At 37.0% G+C, this 27499-nt stretch overlaps 1 protein-coding gene and 1 long non-coding RNA gene across 2 annotated transcripts in view; one reads left to right on the forward strand and one right to left on the reverse strand.

Annotated features, from left to right (window-relative positions):
* LOC138145542 (uncharacterized) overlaps positions 1-27499 on the forward strand; it is a 196365-nt gene that overhangs the window by 161537 nt on the left and 7329 nt on the right. The gene's annotated exons all lie outside the window — the stretch shown is intronic.
* Positions 1-27499, reverse strand: part of HPSE2 (heparanase 2 (inactive)) — a 730895-nt gene that overhangs the window by 141947 nt on the left and 561449 nt on the right. The window contains exon 9 of the mRNA XM_069067170.1: positions 15657-15771. Within this exon, the coding sequence (XP_068923271.1) occupies positions 15657-15771 (115 nt within the window). The remainder of the gene's footprint in view (positions 1-15656; positions 15772-27499) is intronic.

Below are 27499 nucleotides of genomic sequence, written 5' to 3' on the forward strand. Positions count from 1 at the left end.
TTCTTTTTTTTTATTTTTCAAATGCTTTATTAACTTCTGATTTACATCATTCATTTCAGCCAGATTTTGAGTTAAAAATTTTCTCTCCGTTTTTCCCCTACCCACCACCCCAAAATAGCAGTCCCACAGGATATCCCCTCCTCCAATCTGCTCTCTCCCATATTTTCTCCCATACCCCTTTTGACTTTTCCAGTAGGGCATGGTGGATCTCTATGCCCCAGTGCCTGTATATCTTATTTCCCAATTACATGTAAAACAGCATTAATAATAGTATATATATATGTATATATATACACTATTTATATATATAATATGCATATATTATGTATATATATATATATATATATAAATTATACTAAACTTTAAACATTTGATTTTAAAACTTTGAATTCCAGATTCATTCCCTTCCTCCCTTGTCACTCACCCTTACTGGGAAGATAAGTAGTTCAGTATAGGTTGTACATGTGTAGCTAATGCAAAACATTAACATAGTAGATATATTGTAAAAGATTGACTATATTTCCCTCCCTCCTATCCCACCTCCCACTTGTTCTATTCTCTACTTTGATCCTGTACCTTTTAAAAAGTGGGTGCTTCCAACTTCCCTCCCCCCAGCCTGCCCTCCCTTCCATAATCCCCCCTCTCATCCCCTCCCCCCCTACTGTCCTGTAGGGTGAGATACTCTATTTAGTGTGTATTTCATTCCCTCCCCAAGCCAAATTCAATGAGAATAAGGTTGACCCATTCCCTTTTGCCTTTCTATTCTTCCCCTCCATTGTAATCATTTTCCCTTGCCTCTTCTATATGAGATAGTTTACCCCATTCTGTCTCTCCCCATCTCCTCTCATTATATTCCTCTCTTACCTCTTAATTTCATCTTTTAAGTATCATCCCTTCCTATTCAATTGGTCCTGTGCCCTCTATTTTTGTATGTCTGTAAACATATTGTAATGGGAATGCAAATTTGGAAGATCTTCCCTGCCCCTAGGCTAAAGTGCACCTGAAGCCTGGGGTGGGAGGCTTGTTTTTCAGTAGATACTTCTTGACTGGCCAGTGAGTCAATAAGGTTGTTACATTCTCTGAGCCAGGAGAAGGATATATAAGCCCTGATGTGTAGCTTTGTTTTAGGGGCTCACTTTGAGAAGTGTTCTGTGATTTGATCTGTATTCTGGGAAGCCGTTGTCCAGGGCCCCCCGGCTTTGAAAAACCCAGACGTGGAAACCCAGATGTTGACTGGGTATGGATGTAATGGTTGGACAGTTTGGAAATCTGTCTACTTGATCTGTTTCTGTCTTGATAATTCTGCCTGTATACTTTGAAGTTCGGGGTGCTGACCTTTTCTCCTGAACAAGGTAAACGATATATGTCTGACTGATTAAAGTAAGCTTGTTAACCCATTTTGAGTTGCTTTCCTTTAACAAAGCAGATCCAAGAACCTGTATGGGCAGCCACCCTGAGCACGCTTGGGGTGCTGGCTGCTACACATATATACACATTTACATATGTATTCATATGCCCATATTCCCACATATATAGACATGTGTATATATATTTTTATTCCCTTCAACTATTCTCATACTGAGAAAAGTTTCATCAGTTACAATTATTGTTTTTCCATGTAGGGATGTTAATAACTCAACTTTGATAAGTTCCTTATGATTTCTTTTCCCTGTTTACCTTCTCATGTGTCTCTTGCTTCTTGTAACTGAATGTTAAATTTTCTATTCAGTTCTGGTTTTTTCATCAAGAATGCTTGAAAGTCCTCTATTCCACTGAATGACCATATTTTCCCCTGAAACATGATACTCAGTATTGCTGTGTAGGTGATTCTTGGTTTTAATCCCAGCTCCTTTGATCTCTGGAATGTCACATTTCAAGCCCTTTGATCCCTCAGTGTAGAAGTTGCCAGATCCTGGGTTATCCCAATGTTGTTTCCACAATATTCAAATTGTTTCTTTCTGGGTGCTTGTAATATTCTCTCCTTGATCTGGGAATTTTGGAACCTGGCTATAATATTCCTAGGAGTTTTCTTTTGGGGATCTTTTTCAGGAGGAGTTCGGTGGATTCTTTCAACCTCTATTTTGCCCTCTGGTTCTAAAACATCAGGTCAGTTTTCCTTGATGATTTCTTGGATGATGATCTCTAGGTTCTTTCTTTGATTATGGCTTTCAGGTATTCCAATAATTTTTAAATTATCTCTCCTGGATCTATTTTCCAGGTCAGTGGTTTTCCCAGTGAGATATTTCACATTGCCTTCTATTTTTTCATTTGTTTGGATCTGTTTAATAGTATCTTGATTTCTCATAAAGTCATTAGCTTCCATTTGCTCCAATCTAATTCTGAAGGATGATTCTCCTCAGTGAGCTTTTGAGATTCTTTTTCCATCTGGCAAATTTGGCTTTTTAAGACATTCTTCTCCTCATTGCCTTTTTGAGCCTCCTTTGCCATTTGAGTCAGTCTGTTTTTTAAGGTATTATTTTCCTCAGTCAGGCTGTAGACTCTCATTTCATAATTTTCTTGCATTGTTCTCATTTCTCTTCCCAATTTTTCCTCCACTTCTCTTATCTGCTTCTTAAGGTCCTCTATGGCCTGTAACCAGCTTGTATTTTCCTTTGAAGCTTTTGGTGCAGGAGTTCTGACTTCACTGTCTTCCTCCTGTTCCATGCTTTGCTCCTTTTTGTCCCCAAGATAGGAGTCTAATGTTGGAATCTTCTGTCTGCTTTGTTTCCTTTGCCTGGTCATGTCGCCCCTCAGTCACTTGACCCCTGGGCTTTTTGCCACAATAGGACTGTGCCACCAGACAGGGGAGCTTTGTACCAAATGCTGGGGTTTTCTCAGCTGCCAGAGGTATTAGATGGGTGCCCTCTCTGAGGTCTCCACAAGCTCTGGCAAGCTGGACACACACCCTAGGACCTCCACCCTAGACCACAATCCAGATCCAAGCAGGTTAAAGCAAGAGTGATTACTCCTCAGACTGGTGCTTGGTTCCCCTACCGTCTGCAGGCCAGGAGCTGAAGCTGCCACTTGGGGGAAGCTGCACAGCTGGAGGTTCTTCAGTGCTTCTCGCCCTGGGGGCAAAAGCCATGCACTCTCAAATACTGGGTCCCAAAGTCCACAGTGCACTTACCTCTCACTTTGTCCTTAGCATCTATGTGTTCATAATTCTAGACCACCACAGCTGCTGGTGATCTGGAGTCTCTCCAGCCAGCGGCTGGTCAGGCCTGCCCTGGGGCTAAATCCTCGGGGTGGAACTGGGCTCGGCTCCCAGAGTGCGCTGCGCTGCCTGATTCCTGCCGGCCTGCTGAGTTGTCCTCAGCAGGAGGTTAGCTTCTCTGTGTCATTTTGTGGGTTCTGTAGCTCCAAAGTTTGTTCAGAGTCCCCTTTTACATAATTTAGGGAAGGTGGAAGCTGAAGCTATGGGGAGGACCTGCTTCTACTCCGCCATCTTGACTCCATCCCCTTTAGCATATTTTTAAAGTGCAGTATGGTGCAGTGGAAATAGCGCTGGATTTAGAATCAGAAGACATAGGTTTAGATCTTGGCCCTACAACTTGTTACCCAAATGACCTTGGGCAAATTATTTAACTTTGCTGGGTTCCTGTTGCTTAACTGAAAAATGAAGGAATGGACTATATAATTTTGAAGGTTTTGTAGCTCTAAATCTGTAATCTGGTGTGTAAATATAGGGATAGAGAAGCCTCAAATAAGTTTATTTAGACTCTGACCTCAAAAACTGACCTCTAGTGATACAGAAGATACTCGAGTGTCTGGGACAAAGAATGAAATTCCCCTGGTGTCAGTTGAGGAACAGTCAATTTGAGATGCAATGATAGATTCTCCAGCTGAAGCAGCTTTTTTTTTCCCCTTAGCAGCCATCTGACTCCCACAAAGGGTGTATGTGGAAAAGACTTTGTCTGGGCAGCTAATGAGAGGATCCTGTTTCACATCACAGCTACTCCTAACAGGTACACTTGGCTCCCTTCAGTTTCCTGATCACTCCCACGGGAAAGAAAGGATCAAAGACAGGCATTTATACCTCAAACAGGTTAGCATCTGACTCTGTGGAGCTTTCACCCCATGGTCTAAAGCTCTGTAATTCTTTCATTTGCACATAGCCTGGGTAAGGCCAGGCAATGACTACAAAAGTCTCATCCAAATACCTTTATAAATCATTTATTCTTCTTCATTGGGCAAGCCACTGCATCACTATGGGCTTCCATTTTGTTATCTCCATTCATAATATTGCTCTAACATGCTATGATTCTCTGCAGTCCTTTACAATTTTTAAAAAACTTTGACGCATATTTCTCATTTTATTTTCACTACAATCTAATGTAGTAGGCATGGTTTTACAAATCAGAAGTTCAGAGAAATAGAGTACTTCTGTACTGGAAGGGACCTTTGAGTCATTTTATCCAGTATTCATTTGACAGATAAGGGAACAGAGGCCCAGAGAGATAAAAGTGGTTTTCCTAGGGCATAGAGTTAGTTTATAGCACAGCCAGGGCTAAAAAACCGATCTCCCACCTTCTAGTTCAATTCTTTTTTCAATTACCCCATGCTGCCCTCTGATAATGTGTCTCCTTTTACTTGGAAAAGATAATGCTATTGACTCACTATCAACAAGGCATGTGCTCAGGGATTTTTTTTCCTAGGAGTGAAAGATTTGTGATGCTTCTCTCATGCTACTTGACCAAGTCTCCCTTGAAACCAGTATCATTCATGTGCTATGCACCAGGGCTACAAGTCAGTGACCATAGAATGAAATGATGAATGAATGAATGAAACTGACTCATCATTAGTTCACATGACTATGGAACTTTTTTTTTATGGCTTTGCCTTCATTAGTATTATCCACTAACTTAGTGAGCCATCCACCATAACATTCAGATTTTTTTTTGTAGTAACCTGATAGTTAGATCTTGTTGGTTTAAAAAAAATTATTCTAAACTTGAAAAATATCAACAACCATGACATTTTCTTTAAAAAGTCAACCTCTAGTACAGAGCTTTTTAAAAATAGTTCAAATTTAACACTGTAGTTCCAACACTGCCCTGTTTGTCTATGTCCCTTTCTGAACTTCCTTTTGCTCTATTTTGTGCAATTTCTTAAATTATTAATAACTGTCTTTTTATCCTTTTTAGTAACACTATCACTAACCTTTCTGCTCCCCAAACTTCTTACTTATCTTCCAATAAAAGTCTTCACTTATAACAAAAGTATAGTCACACAAAACAGAGCTACACATTGATTATGTCTGAAAAAACATATGAATCAATCTGCACTTCTAGTCCATTACCTTCCTGACAAGAGATGGGAAGCATAATTTATCATCGTTTTTCTATAGTCATGACTGATCGTTAATTGCATTGATCATAGTTCTTAAACTGTGCCCACTAAGTTTTCTTTTGAAGTGTTGCTGTAACTGTATCAATTGTTTTCCTAGTTCTGATTATACCACTCTAAATCACTTCATAAAAGAACTCCCAGATTTTTCTAAATCTTTTCCTTTCTTAATTTCTTACGGTACAATAATATTCACATTAACATAAACATTCACATTTAGAAGGTATTTGTAGATCCTATATTTGATTGTATGCCACCATGGGGGAAGAGGGGGAGAAAATTTGAAACTCAAGGGACTAGAATTGAATGTTGTAAACCAAAAATAAACAAATAAATTTAAAAAAACAAAACAAAAAATATATTCACATTTATATGTCTGTTTCCAAGTTGACAGGCATCCCCTTTGTTTTCAGTTTTTTTCTACAACAAAAAGTGCTTCCAAGAGAGAGAGAGAGAGAGAGAGAGAGAGAGAGAGAGAGAGAGAGAGAGAGAGAGAGAGAGAGAATGTGCACACATGCACAAATACATAAACCAATAAATAAATAAATAAATATATATATATATATCCTTTCCCTCTGGCTTTGATACCTTTGAAATCTAAGATGGGTGGCGATATTACTGAGTAGGAAAACTTGCACAGTTTAGTGACTAATTGAGTATTCTTCCACCTTGCACTCCAGAATAGCCAGAGCACTTTGTAATTCGGCCAGCAATAAATGAGTGAACTCATTGCTGCAAAGTGCCACCAACAACTGCCATTTTCCTTTCTTTGTCATTTCTGTTAATCTAATGGGAGTGAGGTAAAACCTCAGGATCATTTTAATGTGCATTTCTCTTATGATTAATTAGTGATTCGATATTTTTTATTTGACTATTGATAGATTGCATTTTTCCTTTTGAAAGGTGCCTGTTCATATCCTCTGACTACTTATCTATTGGGAAACAGCTCATTTTCTCATATATTTTTACCAGTTCCCTACTTATCTTGAAAAATCAGATATTTATCAGAGAAATTTAAGACATTTTTCCTAGTTAACTATTTCCCATCTAATTTTAACTGTATTGATTTTTCTTGTGCAAAGTCTTTTCATTTTTAGCTAATTAAAATTATCCATTTTATCCCCTGGGATATTTTTTATTTGGTCAAGAAGTCTTCCCATATTCATAGCTGTGAAGGGTATCTTCTTCACTAATCCTCTATTTTGCTTATGATACTACCTTTATATTTAGGTCATAAGACTAATTATCTAGACTTTTTTCCCCCAGTTGTCCCAGCTGTTCTGTCAAATAATAAGTCCTTTACATAACCCAGTGGTTAGAACCTTAGATTTACTGCGCAATGTGGTACAATGTTCAACTGCTTCTGGGTCTTCTGTACCTAATCTGTTCTTCTGAGCAACTTCTCTATGAAATAGTTTTAATGATTATTGCATTGCAGTGTAATTTGAGATCCCACTTTTATTTACTATTTCCTTTTATCTTTCATTATTGACCTTTTATTCCTCCAGATGAATTTTGTTGCTATTTTTCTGACACAATACAGTAACCCTCTCATTGTCTTGTTGGTATAGCACTAAATATGATAAATAAGGTAACTTTGTGATTTTTATTATACTGGCATGGCCCAATCACAAAAAAATTAATATCTCACCAATTATTTAGGCATGTCTTTATTTCCACAAAGTGTTCTATAGTTGTAATCTTATTATTCTTGTTATATGTCTTGATTGGTGGACTGATAGGTAGTTTATACATTGTATCTTTGTTCTGAAGGTATTTGCTGGTTTTTGTTGGTAAAATATAGAAATATTCATAATTTTCTAAGTTTATTATATTTACCACTATTTTATTGAAGTTATTTCAATTAATTTTTAGTTGAAGCTGTAGGATTTTCTGTCAGTGGCTCTTAAAATTTCCCACAGCAATAAAATCCTTCAGTTTAAGCAAAACTTTTTCAGAATAGTTGTAGTAGAATCCTCCATAATGATTAATGCCTGTTAACAAACTGCATAAAGTTCGTTTTTTTCAAAAGGGAGGAGCTTTCAAAAGTGTATTATGCAATACAGTTTGAGAAATGTTGCTCTATGTAAACCATCATGTTTTGTGGAAATGTTTCTTCTTTCCTATGTTTATTTCCTCAACTTAATTTTGTTGTAGTCTTTTAGCTAGTATTTCTAGAAAGATATAAAAAAAACTGATGACAATGAACATCCTTGCTTTATTCCTGATCTTACTGGAAAGGCCTCTAACATTTCTCCATCACAGATAATGCAAACTCTTGTTTTTAGATAGTTATAATTTATGATATTAAAGTCAATTTATTCTTAATTTTACATTTTTAAAGGATAAAAATGTATTTTGGTAAAAGTGTTTTTCTTGTACATGCTGATATAATCCTGGAATTTTTATCATTTTGTTATTAATATGCTTATAATTTTACTACATGAAGCAATTTCTGGTACAAATCCAAAATGGTAATAATGTATAGTCCTTTATATTGTTGGTTTTTGAGTAACATTCATTGTAAATATTAGTCTGTAGTATTTTTTCTCTACTTATTTTCCTTCCTCCCTCGGAGCATCTTGATCTATGACCTTAGATAGGAAAAAAACAAAAAACAAAGTGCTACATCTTTATTTCAGTATAAACACAGGTTTACTTCATAATCATATGTATTTAACTTATGCATATAAAAATATTATCCTGAGTAGTCCATAGCTGTTGCTAGACTTCCACTGGGGTCCACGACACAAAAAAAGTTATAATTTCCTTTTTATGACTTCTTCAATTTCTTTTTCCTGAGAGCTTCAATTTCTTTTAAATCTCTTCACTTTTAATCTAGGTATTGTATATTTTTCTGAGTATCCATTTCATTTATCAATTTTTTGGCATATAATTAGGTAAAACACTAAGAGTTGCCTTTATTTTTCATTCATTATGAATTATCTTCTCATAATGGCCATTTGGTCATCTTCTTTGCTTGAAAAATTTTGATTACCTAATGGTTCAAAAAGTCAGATCCTAGTTTTATTTGTAAACTCAAAAGGATTTTGCTTTCAATTTTGTTTACCTCTACTCTGATTTTTTGGGAATTTTTATTTTTGTGTTTAGTTGGATTTTTTTACTTGTATCTTTCTAGTTTGCTTAAGCAGCTGCCTGTTCAATTCATTAATTTGTTCTATTGCTTTTTTGTTGATGAAAGTGTTTCGAGATGAAATTTTTCTCTAAGGAATGCTTTGGCTGCATCCTCAATGTTTTGTCATGCTGGCTCAGTATTGCCATTTTCTGTAATCAAGTTATTACTTGTTTCTATGATATGTTATTTGATCTACTAATTCTTCAGGAATTTAATTTCCATTTAAATGTGAATAATTTCTTTAAATGCCCTTTTTATTATAATTTTCATTAGACTGTGGTCAGTAAAGGATGTGTTTAATATTCCTGCTTTTCTGCATTTATTTACAATCTTTTTTTATCCTAGAAAGTGGTCAATTTTGTAAAGGTGCTGTGCACAGATGAAAAAATGAGTATACTGCCTTCTTTCCCCATCGATTTGGGCATTTTCCCTGGTTAGCCTCATTCCTGGAATACTATCCCTCCTCACCTCTGCCTTCTGCCTTCCCTGGCTTTCTTCAAGTCCCATCTAAAATCCTACTTTCTACAAGAAGCTTATCCTAGTCTCTCTCAAAGTCTGCTTTTCTTTATTGATTATCTCCAATTTATCCTGATGTACCTTGTTGAGACATGGGCATCTTCAGGTTGTCTCTCCCATTTAACTGTAAGTTTGTGGAGAGCAGGATCATCTTTGGCTTTTCTTCGTATCTCCCTCACTTAGCATACACACTTAATAGATGCTTACTGACAATGATAGTAAATGTACACACTTGTAAAATGGTGTTCACTTCTTTCACATTTATCCTTCTTCTAGGTCTGAAAAGCATATAGTACTATTTTCTGTATGTTTCTTCTCTTGATTCTACTAACTTTTCTTCAGGTACTTAGAAGCCTTAGATGCTTATCTATTAAGTACTGATATTATTTATCTTTGGTACCTTTAGGCATAATTTAACGTCCCTGTTTATCTTTCTTACCATACCTATTTTTGCTGTGCCGGGCTGTAATGTAATGTAATGTAATGCCAAGGAAACGGGCCCGATATGATTTTTTACCTTTGCTTTTCTGGAGGTCCTTATAATAAATTCTGCTCTAGTTCCTCATTTTAACTTTTCTTCCATTTCCATATTTTAAGTGTATTTCTTATAAATAATATGTTTCTAGATTCTGCTTAATAATCCATTATGCTTCTTTTTTATAGGTAAGTTCTTTTATCATGGCTAAATTCTCATTATATATATATCGTTATAACTGTTAATATATTGTTATAACTGTTAATTTTCCCCCATAACTTCTTATAGTTTTTCTCTTTTCTCTACTCTCCCTTACCCCAAAAAATTTACAAAGAAAAGGTACAGAAAGAGAAGGAATCTGATCAATACTAGTAACCTATAATTGAAACAGTCCTATATCCCTCATTTTTTCCAAGCCTAGATAGCTAGTTCTTATAAGATTCTTAAGTCTAGCCCTTTTATAGTGTCCTCTTTATGATAAACCCTGTGAAGTTTGTTTTTTTGGTATCCATTTGTTCTTTCACTCTACTGTCCCCCTTATCCTCTTTCCCTATCTCCATTTATTTCCTCGCAGAATACACTCTCTCTTTATATCTCAGCACTGTGTGTGCGTGCGTATATTTGTATGTTCAGCTCTCCCTGATCTAGTTCTGATGAGACTAAAGGACACAAGATGCTCATTGCCCCCACCCCTTCCTCAATATTTGCAACTCATCCTGGCTATCTCACATATGCAATGATGATAAGTTCCTTTTCCTCCTTTCCTTCTGTTTTCTTTTTTAAGTCATTGTTCTATGTAGAGTCTGTTTCAGATTTTAACTGGGGATGGTGTGGGGCAGTGGGATTCATCTATGACCTTTCATGTTGCCACGAGTATATTCCTAAGCAGAAATGGTTAAGAGTACATGTTAATAAAGACAAAGTCGCAGTTCAGTTCCTGGATAGGCTACTGGGTTTCATTCCATCACATGGCCACAGTTCATACTGATGATTCATACTCAAAAATATAGGTGAGACTTTATAAATCATCTAGTCTAACCTCAAAGGGGAATTAAGACCTAGAGAGGTGATATGATTTGCCCAGGGCAAATTAGACACTTAGGAATCAAACCAAAGTGTCCTGAATCTCCATACAATACAAATTTTACTATGTCAGGAGGCCCCCAAGACTCAATCTCCGTAATTTCTTAGACATGCCATTATTAACCAGGGTTAATAGGCAAATGACAATATAAATGAACACATTGAAGTCTTGTTCTGGGAAAAATAACTCAGAGCTTACAGCTGCCCCCTGGTGGTAAATTTGTAGTTATCTTGTCCAAAGGATAGTACATTATCAAGGTATATGCAATTTTCAATCTGTACTTTCAACTTCACTAATTTGTGCCTTTGTTATCAAATACCTGGCCAGTCCAGAAAAGACAGAAGTCAGCTCAAAGGATATGAAGAGGAAATATTATTTTCTATGAAAAGAGCTCTTTAAAAGTCCATGAAATAAAAAGCCAGTTTTTATATTCCACTTCTCAACATAAATGATTGATTTTTAAAGTACCCTTTTCTCTTTGTCTATAATATAAAACTGAAGACCTTTCCCTCTCTTTTGCTTAAACTGACTGTAAACTTCTCAAGGTAACTCATACAAAAGTTACATGTAGAAAGGTTTTTTTAATGGCAGGTAATTAAAAGTTCACATTTATTAAGATGCAGTTTGGCAAATGGCTATAGGTCAGTCTTTTCTGAGACAATACTATAAATTAGTATATGAAACTGAAATGGGCCAAAGCAATTTTCCTAGAAAAATGCTTAAAAACTGTTAAGGGCTGAATAGTGTGCAAGAAATGGTGACTCTATTTGGGTTATAGACATCTCCTTTTCCAAATAGACTCCATGACCAACTGGTTGGCCGTGGGGATTAAAATCTCATTCTGTCCAATGGCCCAATAGAGGCAGAAATGGAAAGAGGGCAGTGTTGGGAGCTGAATGATAAAGCACTAATTTCATGGGATAATAGGAATTAGAGTTAAAAGATACCTTAGACATCATCTAGTCCAACTTCATCATTTTGTATATAGGGAAACTGAGGACCAGAGATGTTAAGTGATTTACTAGGATGACTTCTTCTAGGAAGGGCACTTCCCTAGTCTTTGGAGTATATGGTATTAATAAGTCTCAAAGAAAGAAGACATATGACACCTAAGAGGCCATTTTCCCCAGGGAATAGAAAACACTAGATTCAGCCATTACTGACTCCAAATTAAAGACATATAGAACAGATTTCCTGATCCTAGAAGAAATAAGTTCCCACACTAGAAAGAGAATCAACTGGGCTTGGTTAGCAAAAAGAAGAAAAGATTTAGATGTAGATTTCATGTGGAATGGGTTTTTTCTAAGCTCTGGAAGGCAGAACTAGGAGCAATGGGTAAAAGTCACAGGTCAACAGATTTAAGTTCATTATGAAGATAGGTTTCCTCACAGCAAAGCTATCTGAAACAAGAACAGATTGCTTCATAAGGGAGTGAATTTTTTGTGCCTGGATATGTTTACGGAGAGGTTGAAAAACAGCTTTTTGAGAAGTTGTATTGGACATCTATCTGTGAGGCCGGGGGCTGTACTAGATGACCTCTAAGATTCTCATTCTATCCCAGAATTCTATGTTCCTATGCTTGTAAGTCTTAGGGCTTGCTAGAAAAATAATATGAAGAAAAGTAGGAGGGTGGCTAGATGGTGCAGTGAATATAGCACTGGCCCTGGAGTCAGGAGGACCTGAGTTCCAATCAGGCCTCAGACACTTAACACATAAAAATTGGCCCTGTGACCTTGAGCAAGCCACTTAACCCCAACTGCCCTACCTAACCTCTCAAAAAAAGCAAGAAAATAACCCAATGCCAGAAGAAAACCTTTATGAAGAAAAATAGGATGTATATAAACAATGCCTTTGTAAACTTTTCCTAGGACTAGTTTTGCTTTTAAAGGAACAGCTTTCATAATTCTTTTTTCCTCAAATTAGTTTAACCAGAGGGAGATAATCTTAAATAGAGAGACCAAAGATGACTGCGATATAATGTGGACTAATGAACTCCTCAAGGCAATGGATTTGGGGCAAACTTTATTGCTTTTTGAACTTGCCTGGACAACAGAATTGAAAAATAGCATTAAATCACAAAACCTATGATATCTTTCCTTAAAAAGCCACTGAATTAGTATAGAAGAACCAGGGCAGAAGCAGCTGATAATTTTTAGACAGTAATGAAAAATCCCAATTCACTGTGCCCTTAACAAACTCTCTTGAAGATTAAATCACAATGTAAAATCTACAAGTTTTTATTGACAGTATTGGATTATCAAATGCATAACTCTCTGAAGGGGTAATCGTTTTATTTCCCAGATCTCCATTACACATTCCAAGAGACTTCTGGCAGTATCTGTGGAAACTGTGTCCTGGTTTAGCCTTGTAAATTCCTTCCAGAGGAGATACAGGACCTACTCTTTCTGCTGCCAAGTTTTGTGCTTACAAGGTGTAGAATTTATTAGGGAAAAAAAGATGAAAAGACAACCTGATACTTTTAAAAGTGCCTTCACATAAGATTTCTTTATTAGAGCTGTGTGCTTTTAGAAGTACAGCTACTTAGTTCTTTTAAGACTTTTAGCTAAATAGGTGGGTTCTATTAAGCATCTTAAAGCCAGGCATCTTGGATAGGTGAGTAACACCCTTTGTGGCTATGTGATGAACCTCAGGAATAAAGCCTCCTCTTAGATCCTGTACCTTCTCACAGTACAGTAGAAAAAGCACTAGATCTGGAGTCAGATGGAGTTATGAGTCAGTCTTGAATGCTTACAAAATGGGCAAGTTTTAACTTCTTTGGGTCATCTGTAAGATGAGGACAATAATCCTAGCACTTCCTACCCCACAAAGTAATTTAGGGGACAGCTCTTTGTCAATTATATTACACAAGGAATATGAGTGATTACTACCATTACATTCAACAGCAACACATTTTCAGGGCAATAATCTTGAATGGAAGCAAAAACTACAGGAATTTAAAGGGTTCAAAGTCAATAAGTAGCCAACTATGGATACAAAGTAAAGGCACAGATGCCAAATCTGTCTAGTTTAGGGGATTCAATCTTGGCAATACCTTTGTTCGGCCTCTCAAATCCAGTTTAACTCTGGTTTAAGTTTCCCATCTCTGGCTCACCAAGATGTCTACACATATACTTTCTTTAGTTTCACCCTGCTTTTATCTCTCCTGGTCCTAGATCTGAGGCACTTCTTTGATTCTCTGATTGTTTGTGATCCACAGCATGAACCCCAAGGACGGTTCCAAAATAGTAATATTTCTTTGTATTTATTTAATGATTTTTACTTTTTTTCAAAGTTCTTTATCACAAAGGATAATGATCAGGATAATGCCATTTTGTACAGTGCCTTAAGGTTTGCAAAGTCCTTTCTATTTCAGTTGGTCCTCACAACAACTCTGTGAGGTAGGTATAGATGAGGAAACCAAGGCCGAGAGAAGTTAAATGACTTCCTCAGGGTCAAATAGCTAGTAAGTGTCTGAGGCAGGATTCAAACTTTGGTCTTCCTGACTCCAATTCAGTGTGCTAACCACTATGTCATTGGCTCCCTCAAATCACAGAATTGGGCTATAAGGGATTTTAAGGTCAGCTAGGCCATTGGTGTCAAATCAGATTGAAAGAGGGGAAACCAATCTGTATATGAGGATTCATGTGGGCTACCTACTGACTTATTTTCAAAATGTATTATTATCTATGCTTGATTGCATTTTTCATTTATTTTGTTGAATATTTTCCAATTACATTTTAATCTGGTTCAGGCCACATTCCAGAATGCTGTGGGCTTGGGGGTGGCTAGGTGGCGCAGTGAACAGAGCACCAGCCCTGGAGTCAGGAGGATCTGAATTCAAATCCGGCCTCAGACACTTAACACTTACTAGCTGTGTGACCTTGGGCAAGTTACTTAACCCTAATTGCCCTGCCCTCCTCCCTCCAAAAAAAAAAAGGCAAAAAAAAAAATGCTGTTGGCTGCCTATTTGATATCTCTGGTCTAGCCTATACCCTATCACAAAGATAAAGAAACTGGGGCCAAGGGGGGGTAAGTGATCTGACCAGGATCACATACATGGTAGGTAGCACATCTGGGGATCAGATCCAGGCCTTCTTAGTCCAAGTCCAGCATTCTCTTTACTCTTCAACAGTCTTCACAAGTTATTAGTTTGTTATCATCTTAAACCACTTCTGGTTCTAAAAATTCCACAGTTCTACACTGATATACACTCTTTCCTGTTGCATTTCCCTGCCACTCTGAGGGTGAAGGGAAAATACTTACTAGAAATATGACAATAACGGCAGCCTAGTTTCAAGTGTCTACAACTGCTAAACAAGTTATTCACTACAGATTTTGTTAATGGGTGCTAGCTATGTCATACAACTAATTTAAGAGGGATAACAATGCCAGTACACAGACACAGACACACAATTTTATGGCTATGGATCCCAGAAAAAGAGTGATTGCCTGGCAACAACATCTGGGGGAGATGAGCTATTTGATCAGGATAGGGTTTAGGGTAAGATTAAGGTAATGCTGTTATGCCATATGCTTAGAGTAAGCTTCCTGGACAAGTTGAGTTTCATTAATGGGTGGACAAATGTATTTTGAACTACAGTACATATCTACTACATTCTTCTTGGATTCCCCTCAATGGGACTGTGTTCCATATAAATGCCCTTACTGAACATTCATGGGTCAATGTTTGACTGCAACTGGACTGAGCTTCCTCTCTAAGAAAGGGATCTGCATTGTCTGTGATTTTGACTAACACTTCCCCATCTGCTTTCAACATGTTGCATTTGACATTAACTAATGTATCCTATTAGCATTAAAAGAAACCAATCTGGAAAAATTCATTTCCAAGTAGAGTTCAAACAGGCCACAAGGAGAAATGAATTTCAAATTAAAAAAAAATTTTTTTTGTGATGAAGCCAAAGTCTGTGAAATGGGTTAAGGGAACAGAAGACAAGAATGTTTCTCTCTGATTTATGGTACTAACTGATAACGGGAAAAGAAAAAGAAAATTTTCACAGCCTACTTACATAAGACAAAAGGTGTGATCAGAGGGATTAAAAGATATGGAATAGGTAATGGGATCTTCATCCCGCACTTACTGGTAATGGGTTAAAATTCTGGTCCACAAGGTGATTGTAGCCGTGGTCAAAAAATGAATGCCGTATCACAACATCGATGCCCTGATTGGCCAACATTCCTAAAGTGTTCAACCATCTAAAAAGCAGGAAAACAGCTACATCAATGCATTTCAAAATAGGCACAGACTGGAATAAGTATCCTAAAGATTACTGACTGGCTAGAAGAGCAAGGTCTACCCAATCACTCTCCCACAGTATGCAAAGAGTACTTGCAACTTAAACAGGTTATCAGCACATAAGTGGCTTATATCTATATTTCCTTAAGATCTTCAAATCGGGTGTCCAGACCTATGGCATTACTTTAATATCATAAACCACAAAGTCTACCTGCTTTTGGGTAGATTTCCAGGGCAAGGCCTTGTATCTTACAAGACACAAGTCATAACCATGCATTCCATTACCTAAATTCTCCTACTTGGACACCTCCGCTGTAAACACACTATACAGACATCCCCAGCTCATAGAATTTACATACAAACATGTATATTCTAACCATTCATATGTCTTAAAGGAGGAGCTACTACTAAAGGATTTTTTTATTATGATCATACTTATTTCAAGATCCAACTAGTTACACAGGACTGATATATTCCAACAAAGACAAGTCCCTCATAATGCATAAAGCTCACCGTGCATATACTTCATGAGTGTGAAACAGTCACAGACATCCACCCTCATGTGCAAGTCTTCATTCACAAGTATTAGGGCTATCCACAAACCCACTTTTCTCCATCGAATGCCCACAAATTCATGCTCCCACATACATACCCTAGCACACACAGACATACTTGTTCTTATCATGCACTCTTCTGAAATACTGTAAAACTTAAAATTTGCTAATTCCTCATACAGCTAAAAAATGTTATTTGAACTCTTAAATTTAGAACTAACTTTGGAAGTCACTGAACAGTCAACATACAGGATATTAATCAGGAGCTTATGCCTTTCCTAAACTAGTAAATCAGAGTTCAAATCATTGACTATAGAATAATTTTATATGTATAATAATTCTAACTTGTGATTTATATTACGATTTTATGTCTGAAGAATCTCACACAATTTTGAGAATGGCCATATGGAAAGGGGACTGTATTAGGAGTGAGTAGACCTGAGTTCAAATCCTTTTGTTCCCCAAACTGGCATATTGCTGAGCAATCCACAGCTCTGGGTCTCAGTTTCCTCACATAAAAAAAAGGTTAAACTAAGATGAACAGTAACTGTCTTTCCACATCTCAATCTTTATTTTTTCTTCATAGCAATTAGCATGCTTAAAAATGTATTTATAATTACAGACTATCAGAACTGAAATGGACCTTTGTTTTACAAATAAGGAACCAGAAGCTCAAAGGAGTGATGTGCTCAAGCTGAACTAATTAAACGAAGCATTTGCTGGCCTGTGACACAGAAAGGATTGCTATCCCCTCTCTACAGATGGATTAATCCTAGGTTAATCTACCATTCCAGTGTCACTGAGTGGTGAAATCAGGATCCCAACTCTGTTTTCCTGCCTCCTAGCTCAGTGTTCTTTTCATACTGAAGCTGTGGAAATCAAAGAGAGTCTGAGATTCCTCTATGAATACATACACATGTGCTCTAAGTGTTTATGTGTCTATGAGGTACTGCATCTAGGAGTGCATGGGTGTAAAAATATCAATGTGTCTTGGTGTTTGTATATGTGAAGACATCTGTAAGCCTGTGTAGATTACAGTGTGCAGAAGGCTATTCACATTTTTGTGTGCCTACGTAATGCATTTGTGGTATCCTGGGAATATGTACACCTGTATATACACATTAAGAGGGGCCATGCCTGATACCTCTTTGCATGGCCCACAGCCCTAAGAACAATAGAGTACATTAAACAAAGCAGCTGTTCAAAAAATGTAGCTTAATTAACAAACCCTATTTTTACCTGCTGCAAAGGAGGATCAATATGCTTAAGGGTACCCTAAAGTACTCTTAGTATGGCAGAGATTTGTTTCCTTCTCTCTATGCCTCCATTCCCATGTAACTACTGACTGGACAGTGTGGTAGAAAAAGTTTTGAATTTGGAGTTAGAAGACCTGGGTTCACAACCTGGTTCTGCTATCTAGTAGTATATAAAAACTTGAGCAAGCCACCTCTGCAGGCTTCAGTTTAACTGCCAAGGTGGCAACGTGGATGAAGTGTTGGGCCTGGTGTCAGGAAGTCTGAGTTCAAATACAGCCTTAGACACTTACTAGTTGTGTGAACCTGAGTAAGTCACTTAACCTCTGCTTGCCTCAATTTCCTGATCTGTAAAAACTGAGGATAATAACATCTCATTGTTGTTGTAGGGATGAAATGAGATACTAACTGCAAAGTACTTAGCACAGCACCTGGCACATAGTAAGCGCTTTATAAATGTTAGCTATCACTGTTTATTTTCATTGTCGTCATCACAATCATCCATGCAAAAGTGCACTGGAGGACAGACTGGAGTGGGGAGACATGTGAGGGGTAGTTAGCCTGAAGGCTTCTGTGTTAGTGTAAGGATGAGGCCATGAGGACCTGGGTCAGGTGGTGGCAATGGTAAAGGAAAGAAGGGGCTAAGAGAGATACTACATGGGAAGCAGCAACAGGACTTGGCAACTGATGGGTTCTAAGGCATGAAAGCGAGTAAGGAGGCAAGAATCAGTCTTGGATGACTGACAGATTCTGAGCCTTGGTAAGTGGGAGGTTAGTGGTGCCTTCTATTATATGTGACGAAGTTAAGAAGAGAGGAGACACGGTGAGCTTAAGGTGTCTAGGGAACATCCAAGTTTGAGATATCCAATAGGCAGATGGAGGTGTACAACTAGAGATCAAGAGAGAAATTAGGGCTGGATAAATCTGGAAATTATCTGCATATATATATACATATATATATGTATAATAACTGAGTCTATAGGAGCTCATGAGATCATTAAGAGAAATAACAGAAAGATAAGAGAGAAGAGGGTCTATGTCAAAGCCTTTGGGGACATCCATGGTTAGCAAGTGTGAGGAGAATCAAGAGAGAACAGTCAAGAAAACCTAGAGAGAAGAGATTTTTAAGGAGAAGAGGGAGACTGAAAGTGTCAAAAGGCTATTGAGAAGTCAAGGGTGATGTACTCTTTCTTCTTTAAAAGATGGGTAGAATTTAAAAGGGCAGAGGAAGTGGAGGCATGCAAAACACCATGACGTAAAAAGCAGGAAAGGTAGAAAAATGCAGAACATACATGCTGTTCAGTGTGACTAGAATTTAATAAATATAGAGTATAATAATACAGGATAAAACAGGAAAGGAAAGATAGTGGAGGGATAAGAAGTTTGTACTTAATTTGGCAGGCAACAGGGAGCCACTGAAGGGGGTCTGAGCTGAGCTGTGGCATTACTAAGCACGTACAAAAGGAAAACTAGTTTGGCAAGAATCTAGAGGATGGACTGAGGGGAAAATAGCAGAGTCAGTAATAGCAATAGTAATGACGCCTGTGGGATGGATTCGAAGGATATTGTATAGATGAGATCAAGATGACTTAGCAACTGATTAAATGTAAGTGATAGGGAAAGCATTCACAAAAATCACATTAGTCAGATTTACAAAGATGAAAAACGGTTCAGTAGAAAATACGCTGAATTTGGAAACAGAGGAGCCAGACTCAAATCTTGGACCTCCTACTTACTACCTTCTGTGACTTCCAGCAAGTTACTTAATTCTTCCATTAGTAAGATAAAAAGCTATTATCAGAGAGCCTCTAAGGTTCCTTCCAGTGCTAAATCAAGATCTTCTGATCCTAAATCATCCACTCTATCTTGTACCTAAGCAGGTAAGTGGTGAGAAGTATAGAAGGCTGGACTTGAGAGTCAGGAACATCCTATTTTAAATCTTTCTTCAGATACTTACTGTGTGAACCTGGACAAATCATTTAATTTTATCATACTTCATCTGTGAAATGGTAACAGTAAGATCCACTATCCAGAGTTGCTAAGAGGATAAAATAACTTAATGTTTATAAAGGGCTTTACAAACCTTAAAGCACCATGTAAACATTATTATTATCAATCTTCTTGTTGTTGTTATTTACAACAAATGGTCACCTTTTCTGTAAAGATTCTAGGGATAGTGAGTCTTCTGAAACAGCCCATTTCCGTTTTGGACATTTGTAATTGTTGGGAAACTCTTCTTTATACAGCAGTCTGCCTCTCTGTTAATTCTGTCCTCACAGGGATGACAACCACAAGACAGCCTTTCAAATACTAATTTCTTCCTAAGTCTTTTCTTTCAGAGGCTAAAGATCTCTACTTCAACTCTCATGGAGGATATGAGGGACACTAAATGCCTCCTCCCAACAATATCTTCTATGTAGCCCAAGAATGAATAAGATTTTTTGACTGCCATGTGACACTGTTGATTCATTCTGAATTTACAGTTCACTAAACTTTTCTAATCTTTTTCCATTACTTTTCCCACTATTTACTTTCCCCCATTCTGTATGTGTGAGTTAATTTTTAAAATCTGAGTAGAACATCTTCCATTTATCTTTATTATATTTAATCTTAGCCTAAAAAAGGGGAAATGAAGTTAATTTGGCATTAGTTATTACCAATTTACCATTTTGGTTTTATTGATCTCTTTCTAAATGCTTGTAAATTATCTTGATAATAATACCTGAGCATTTTTCCAGTAATCAAAGTCAAGCACACAAGCTTCCCCACCTTTAAATTCTCATATGGATCTATGATCTCATCAATGCAGATCACAATCCATTCACAACTTCCTATCCTGCACTATTCTCATCCATATTTTCCCACCCACTTGCCACAGCTCATAGTAAATGCTTCTATGTCCTTTTAGTTTATTGAAAGGGACCCAATATTTAAGTCTGTAGGTCTTTCTCAAGTTTTTCTAATGTTCTAAGAATTTAAATGGGCACAGAGACTGTCCATCAATTATGCACTGCTCTCATCATGTGATTAGCTCATCTTTTTCATACATTTCTTTGATGAGATCACTGGCACCACTTCTTAATTCCTTATTTGTTCTGTGTTGCAGCCTACTTATACCCAAGATGCATGTAATTCACTGCCTTTTGGGTGATTATCATCTTCAATTCTTTGAAGGCTATAATGTTCCATCATAACTCATCAGTTTTATAAATAATGCTCCATCATAAATCAGTACTGATGGATGGACTCTTCTATTTCTAGAAGTACTTCTTCTACTTATAACAGCTTAGAAATCCACTGGGTTTTTCTGGCATTAATAGTTAGGCTGAATTCTTTGAATGACCATGGATCTCATGTAGAAGGCTCCGCAATAGTGTTGGGCTTTATGCAACCAACATAATGGTACCCCAAAACAAGAGGCTCTTAATACAGGAAATTCATCCTCAACTTGGACTCTGTGATAGATCTTATCCAAGAGGTAGCAAACACTTTTGGTAAGCATATATATGTTTTATACTTAACTTGATATTAATATCTGTGGGGCTACTGAATAAGGTTCTCATAATTTTATCTTAAGCAATTTAAATAAATACATACATAGGGGACAATCTGTGGGAGTCAAGCCTTTAAGGGATAATTTTCTACTAATGAATTAAATGCTTTTAATAATCACTAACCAAAAACAAGATGAAATCATACATTCTTTATGTTTCAATCAACTATGATGATAAAAATGTGATCTTCTACTATGGGATATCACTTCTGGAATTCTCCATTTTCCTCAATATTTGTATAGGTTATTATCATAAAATTTTTATAGAGATAGGAAAGTAGACATATGGGTTTGCAGTTAGTTTTCTTGGTATTCTCTTTTTGGTAGTCATAAGGTCTGAGATTTTTTTCCACACATTTGAATCTTCCCTTTCCTATAACCTGAGAAATGATTACAAGCTCTAGCACTTATTACTTCTGTGACCTTAAGCAAATTACTTAATCTCCCTGAGTTTCAGATTCATTATCTATAAAATGAAGGTGTTACGCCAGATTATCTCAGAAGTCTCTTCCAGCTCAAAATCAGAGATCCCATGACACCTTCAAAATTGTGTTGTCTTGAGCACAAGCCACATAGACATGATCCAATCCAGCTGCTTTTCCTCTCTGTGTGGTCTTCAGTTGTATTTCTACTATATCTATTAGTCCACATCTAGGACTATGATGTTGAGCCCAAATGTTCCAAGGCTCCACGGGCCTTGATGGTAAAAAAGAATTAGGAATTCCACACGGATCTTCTTCTTGTTTTGTCAGTTTATTGTCTTACTTCTAGTTTCATCTTTAAATGCCCTTAGCATTTACTTTGGTCACTCACCAACTTTCTTTAAGCTTTCTTTCCACTCCACTGCTTCTCACTACTTGATGAGGCAACATTACTTGCAAGCTTTCACCTTCCTCTTCTGTAAGATTTTACAAACAAGTTTATATTCTAAAACAAATTCCTCTTGGCTGCCTTATCTCTTTCTGCTTGGCAAGTAAATCAAGTCTTTCCTGACTAAGGATGTTGTAGGCATTTTTGGTTTCATTATGGCAAATTATTTACTTAGGCTAAACTTCTCTTTGAAATTTTCATAAGTTTAATCAATGTTCAGACTTCCATCTACATTACATTTTTGATGTAAAAAAATCTCTTAAATCATCCCCTTTTATTTATTATAGCTTTGTATTAATTTTTATCTTTGCTCTAACAAATTAATGTTATACACAGAGTTTATTTGGGAATGGCTACCACATCGGTAACAAGTCATTTCTTATCTGTTAAAATATGGTACATTACATTTTTGTGATGTTATATTTTGCTTGTCATGTCCACCATCATACCACTTTATGCTCATCTCTGTATTGAACTCATTTAGTATAAAATAATATGTTTATTTAATTTTATGTAATCAAGTTCTTTTAAGTTTAATCAAATTTAATTTAATAAAGTTCTTTATAAAGTTTCTCTACCTCTCTCTCCTCTGCAACAGTTTTTGGTGCATGAATGATATTATTTTTAAGGTGATCTTTTTGAAAATATTTATCATGAGAAATACAATACTAGATAACCAATCATCCCATTAAACGATGTCTCTTGTTGTCTATGGCCTCACGATAAAACCAATTCTACTAATTCCATTATTGGCCTCTCCAAGAAGAATCTGTGAGCCATCTGTTCATTTAGCTGTAACTGTTTCTGGCTTCTGGTTTCATTTACAGTCGAGAATGTCAAGACTGTTAAAATTGGGTTCCTTTAGATAAAATTGGGTTCCTTTAAGATAAGAGAGAAGAGGGTCTATTGACTCCCCGGCATCTTCTGGAAATTGATAAGTTGAGAGATGGGATCAGACATTAAGAATTTGGTTGGCTACCTTATGATATGCCAGTAATGGTTTTCCCTGATCCAAGCAACTCCTTTGGAAAGATGGCTTTGAAACTAGCTTTGTAACAAGAGAGTGCTGTCAACCAAAAGTCAATCCAGTAGGATTCTCACAGACATTATCTTATCTACAATTTAAGAATTCTTGATTTTGAAGCTGGTCACAACTTAAAAGTTTTGTGACTCTATGCATAGACTTAGATTTTAGGAATGGACCAATAACACCTAGTGACATAGCCTGACAAGCACTAAGGTGGGATGCTGCAGATGTGGGAAGAGTCTGGAGCTAATGATGAGTTCAACATGTATTAATGGTCAAACAGAGCCAACACTGATGCTGATGCAATATTTGATATAGTTCTTGGGCATTAGAAACTATGGAAACTCTAATGAAGAAGATAAAGGCTATTTATGACATGTTAGAGAATAAGCCTACCAAAAGAGTTTGGCTAATAGTCTGGAACTTCCTCTGAAGAGCATGCTATCAGAAAATAACAATGTAGCACTAGGTCAATCTTTTTAATCCATACTGACTATATGTGATGGCAGTGAACTCAACTGCAGGATGAAGGTTTTTAGGAATATGGCCTTAGATGGGATAGTTATCTATAAAAATAAAATTAAGGGGTGAGAAAAGGGGTAGGAAAACGGGAAAGGGAGATATAAGGTAAAATATCTGACATAAAAAAGGCATGAATAGCTTTCACAGTGGAAGGGGAAACAGGGAAGGTGGGGAGGATCATGTGAACCTATTTCTCATCAGAATTGGAGAGAGAATAACATACACACTCAGTTGAGTATAGAAATCTATATTACCATACAAGAAAAAATGAAGGGAAGGGGATTAAGGGAAAGGAGCAGTTGATGGAAGGGAGGTAAGATTGGGGAAGGTAAAAGGCAGAATCAAGACATTTTTGGTAATGGAGAGGGTGAAAGGAGAGAGACAGTGGAATAAAAGGGGGGAGAGAAGAGGATAGAGAGTATACCAGTAATTGTAACTGTGGGGAAAATTTTACATGAATTTTTCTGATAAATGACCTCATTTCTCAAATATATAGAAAATTGAGTCAAATTCACAGAAACAAGAGTGATTTCTCAATTGATAAAGTCAAAGAAAATGAACAGGCAGTTTTCAGATGATGTAATCAAAATATCTATAGTTATATAAAAATACTTTAAATCACTATTGATTAGAGAAATGTAAATTAAAAAAACTCTGAGCTACCACTCCACACCTATCAGATTGACTAATATAACAGAAAATGAAAATCACAAATGTTGGAGGGGATGTGGGAAAATTCAGACACTAATGAATTGTTGGTGAAGTTGTATACTGATCCAACCACTGTCTAGAGAATTTGGAACTACACCCAAAGGTCAAACAAACTGTGCATACCTTTGACCCAGCAATACCACCACTAAGTCTCCATCCTAAAGAGAGTTTTAAAAAAGGGAACAAGACAAATTTGTACAAAAATATTTATAGCATGTCTTTTAGTTGTAGCAAAGAATTGGAAATCGAGGGGATGCTCATCAATTGGGGAATGGCTGAACAAGTTGTTGTACATGATCGTGAGGGAATACTACTGTGCTTTAAGAAACCATGAGCAGGGTGCTCTCAGAAAAACCTGGAAAGTCTTCTATGAACTCATGCATGGTGAAATAAGCAGAACCAGGAGAAAGTCATATACAGTAACAGGAATATTGCATGCTGATCAGCTGTGAATGACTTAGTTATTCTCAGCAATACAATGATCCAAAATAATTCTGAAAAACACTATCTCCAAAGAAAGAACTGATGGAGTCTGAATGCAGATCAAAGCATATCTTTTTCTTTTTTAAATTTATTTTTCTTTTTTTGTACCTTTTTCTTTATTTTTTTTGTCTTCGTTCACAACACAACTAACATGGAAATATGTTTTCTATGATTGCACATGTTTAACCTATATCAAACTGCTTGCCTTCTCAATAGGGGGATGAGGGAGGGAAGGAGAGAATTTGTAACAATTTTTTTAAAAGAATGTTAAAAATTGTTTTACAAGTAGTTGGGGGAAAATAAAAAAAAATAAATCATTTAAAAAAAGAACTTCTGTCTTAGAGAAAAAATTCAACATACCCCAAACAGAACTCATTACATTTTCCTCCTAAACCTTCCCCTCTTCTGAAGTCCCCAATTACAACTGAGGGTACCACCATTCTCCCAGTTACCCAGGCTCATAATCTAGGTATCCTCTTTGACTCCTCACCTGCACTCATGCCACCTATCCATTGCCAAGTTTTGTTGTTTCTGCCTATTATAACTTCTCTTACATACCTCTTTTTACTCACACAGCTGCTACGCTGGTAGATATCCACGTCCCTTCACCCCTGGACTCCTGCCATAGCCTGCTGGTTGCTCTACCTATCTTAAGCTTCTTCTCACTCTAATCTATCCACCACTCAGCTGCCAAAGTGATCTTCCTACAGCTCTGAGCATGGCACATCCCTACTCAGAAAAGTCTAGTGGCTCCTTCTGAGCTCTAGCATCAAATTTAAACCCTCTGCTTGGCATTTAAAGTCCTTCAGAACCTGTTCTCTTTCTACCATTCTAAACTTGCTTTATTCCTTTCCATGTACTCACATACTTTCCATGTATAATTCAGTGACACTGACTTTCTTGCTGTTCCTCCAATAAGACATTCCATTTCCCAATTTTGTGCCTTTTCACTGGCAGTGTCTCATGCCTAGAATTTTCTCTTCTCTCCTCACTCACATCTCCTGGTTTCCTTCAAGACTCATATTCCACCTTCTGTAAGAGGCTTTTCCCAGTCTCCTGACTACTAGTGCCTTCCCTCTGAGATCGCCCATTTATACTGCATATATCTTGTATGTACAGAGTTGTTTATGTTTTCTCTTCCTTTAGGATGAGAACTCCTTGAAGTCAGGGACTATATTTTTGCCTTTCTTTGTATACCCAGCATGTAGTAAGTGCTTGGTACGCAGTACTTAGTAAAAGTTTGTCAACCGACTGAGTAAGAGTAGCAGAGAAACAGCAGGAAGGAGCTACAGATCTCATCAGCAATAGAGGTGCAGAGTCATACTGAGGAGATACAAGGCATCAAGCCAGGCCCCTTGAACATGTAGGCCTACCTCTTTCTCCAAAGAGGTTTTAGTTAACACGAGGCTTTTATATACCAGTCATTAGAAGAGGACTTTCCAAATCTTGAAAGAATAAAAACTTGGATCTGTTACTTTACTGGTATTAAGAGTCAAGTAAATTGCCTAGCTTCCTGAGGAGATAGGACCACTGGACAACCCAAGAACTATTTTGACTGCCTACAGATTTGGGTACAAGTTCACTGTCATTGTACTTTATGTTGGCTTAAATAAAATGTCCTGATTTTGATGTTTTATTAGTCTGAATTCTTGCACTATAGCTAAAGATCCTAAAGGATACACCAACTAAAGTTTGATGTTCCCAGGGGAAACCCTGGATGGAAACATGAGACTCCTATGACTGAATCCAGGCCACAACAGGCCAAAACTTCGGTTGTGAAATATGGTTTGAAACAAAAGAAATGATTCAAAGGGGAAAAAAAGAATAAAAAAAATCTATAGAGGCAGAGGGAAATTTTTACCTGAGTTGAGTCTGGAGAGCAGAAAAATCTAATATCTGCTAGTAGCTAGGTGGTACAGGGAACTTGAAGTCAGGAAGACCTGAATTCAAATTTTGCCTTAGACACTTAATACTTCCTAGCTGTGTGACCCTGGGCAAGTCACTTACCTCTCTCAAACTGTTTCCTCATATGTAAAATAAGTATAATAATAGCAACTACTTCACAGATTGTTGGGAGGATCAAATGAGATAATACAAATTGCTTTACAAACCTTAAAATGCTATGTAAATGATAGGGGAAGGAAAGAAGAATGATAATTGAAACTTTCAAGCTAAGCAATCTGTATGAAGCTCTTTTTATAGATGGGGAGATTGGACCTTATTAGGAGGAAATAGCTTCTTGTTCTCCAAGAAAGAAAGATGCACATTTATGGGTATCATCATAAAAGAGTTATCCTGTGAGGGAAGAGATTTCCGGCTCTGGGTGACTACTTGATTGGGGTATATAGATAGTTATTTGTTGACATGATAAAGACAACAGAGGGCTTTTACTGAGACATATGCAGGCAGTCTCCCAAGATCTCCCAAGCATGACAACTGCTACTAACTGCTGGTCATAGAGCCAGAAGAAACATTAGAAGCATTACTTGGGATTATGAACTCCAGAACAATAAAGGGAAGAACTCAGGAGTTCAGATGATATTATCATTACTGCTGCCAGCTGAAGGTAGGGACTTCCGAAGAAAAAGGCAGATTTGGGAAGTGAACACCTAGTTAAGAGGTCCGAGAATGGGAGTTGGATGTCTAGACCAGGGCTTAAAATATAAGTATTTTGTCAGGGATGGAAGGACACTATTGAGGGCCAGTAAAAATACT

Source organism: Petaurus breviceps, unplaced genomic scaffold (assembly GCF_028583685.1).
Source record: "Petaurus breviceps papuanus isolate PSGF00001 unplaced genomic scaffold, PetGlider_PUasm1.0 90740, whole genome shotgun sequence".
Lineage (NCBI taxonomy): Eukaryota > Metazoa > Chordata > Mammalia > Diprotodontia > Petauridae > Petaurus > Petaurus breviceps.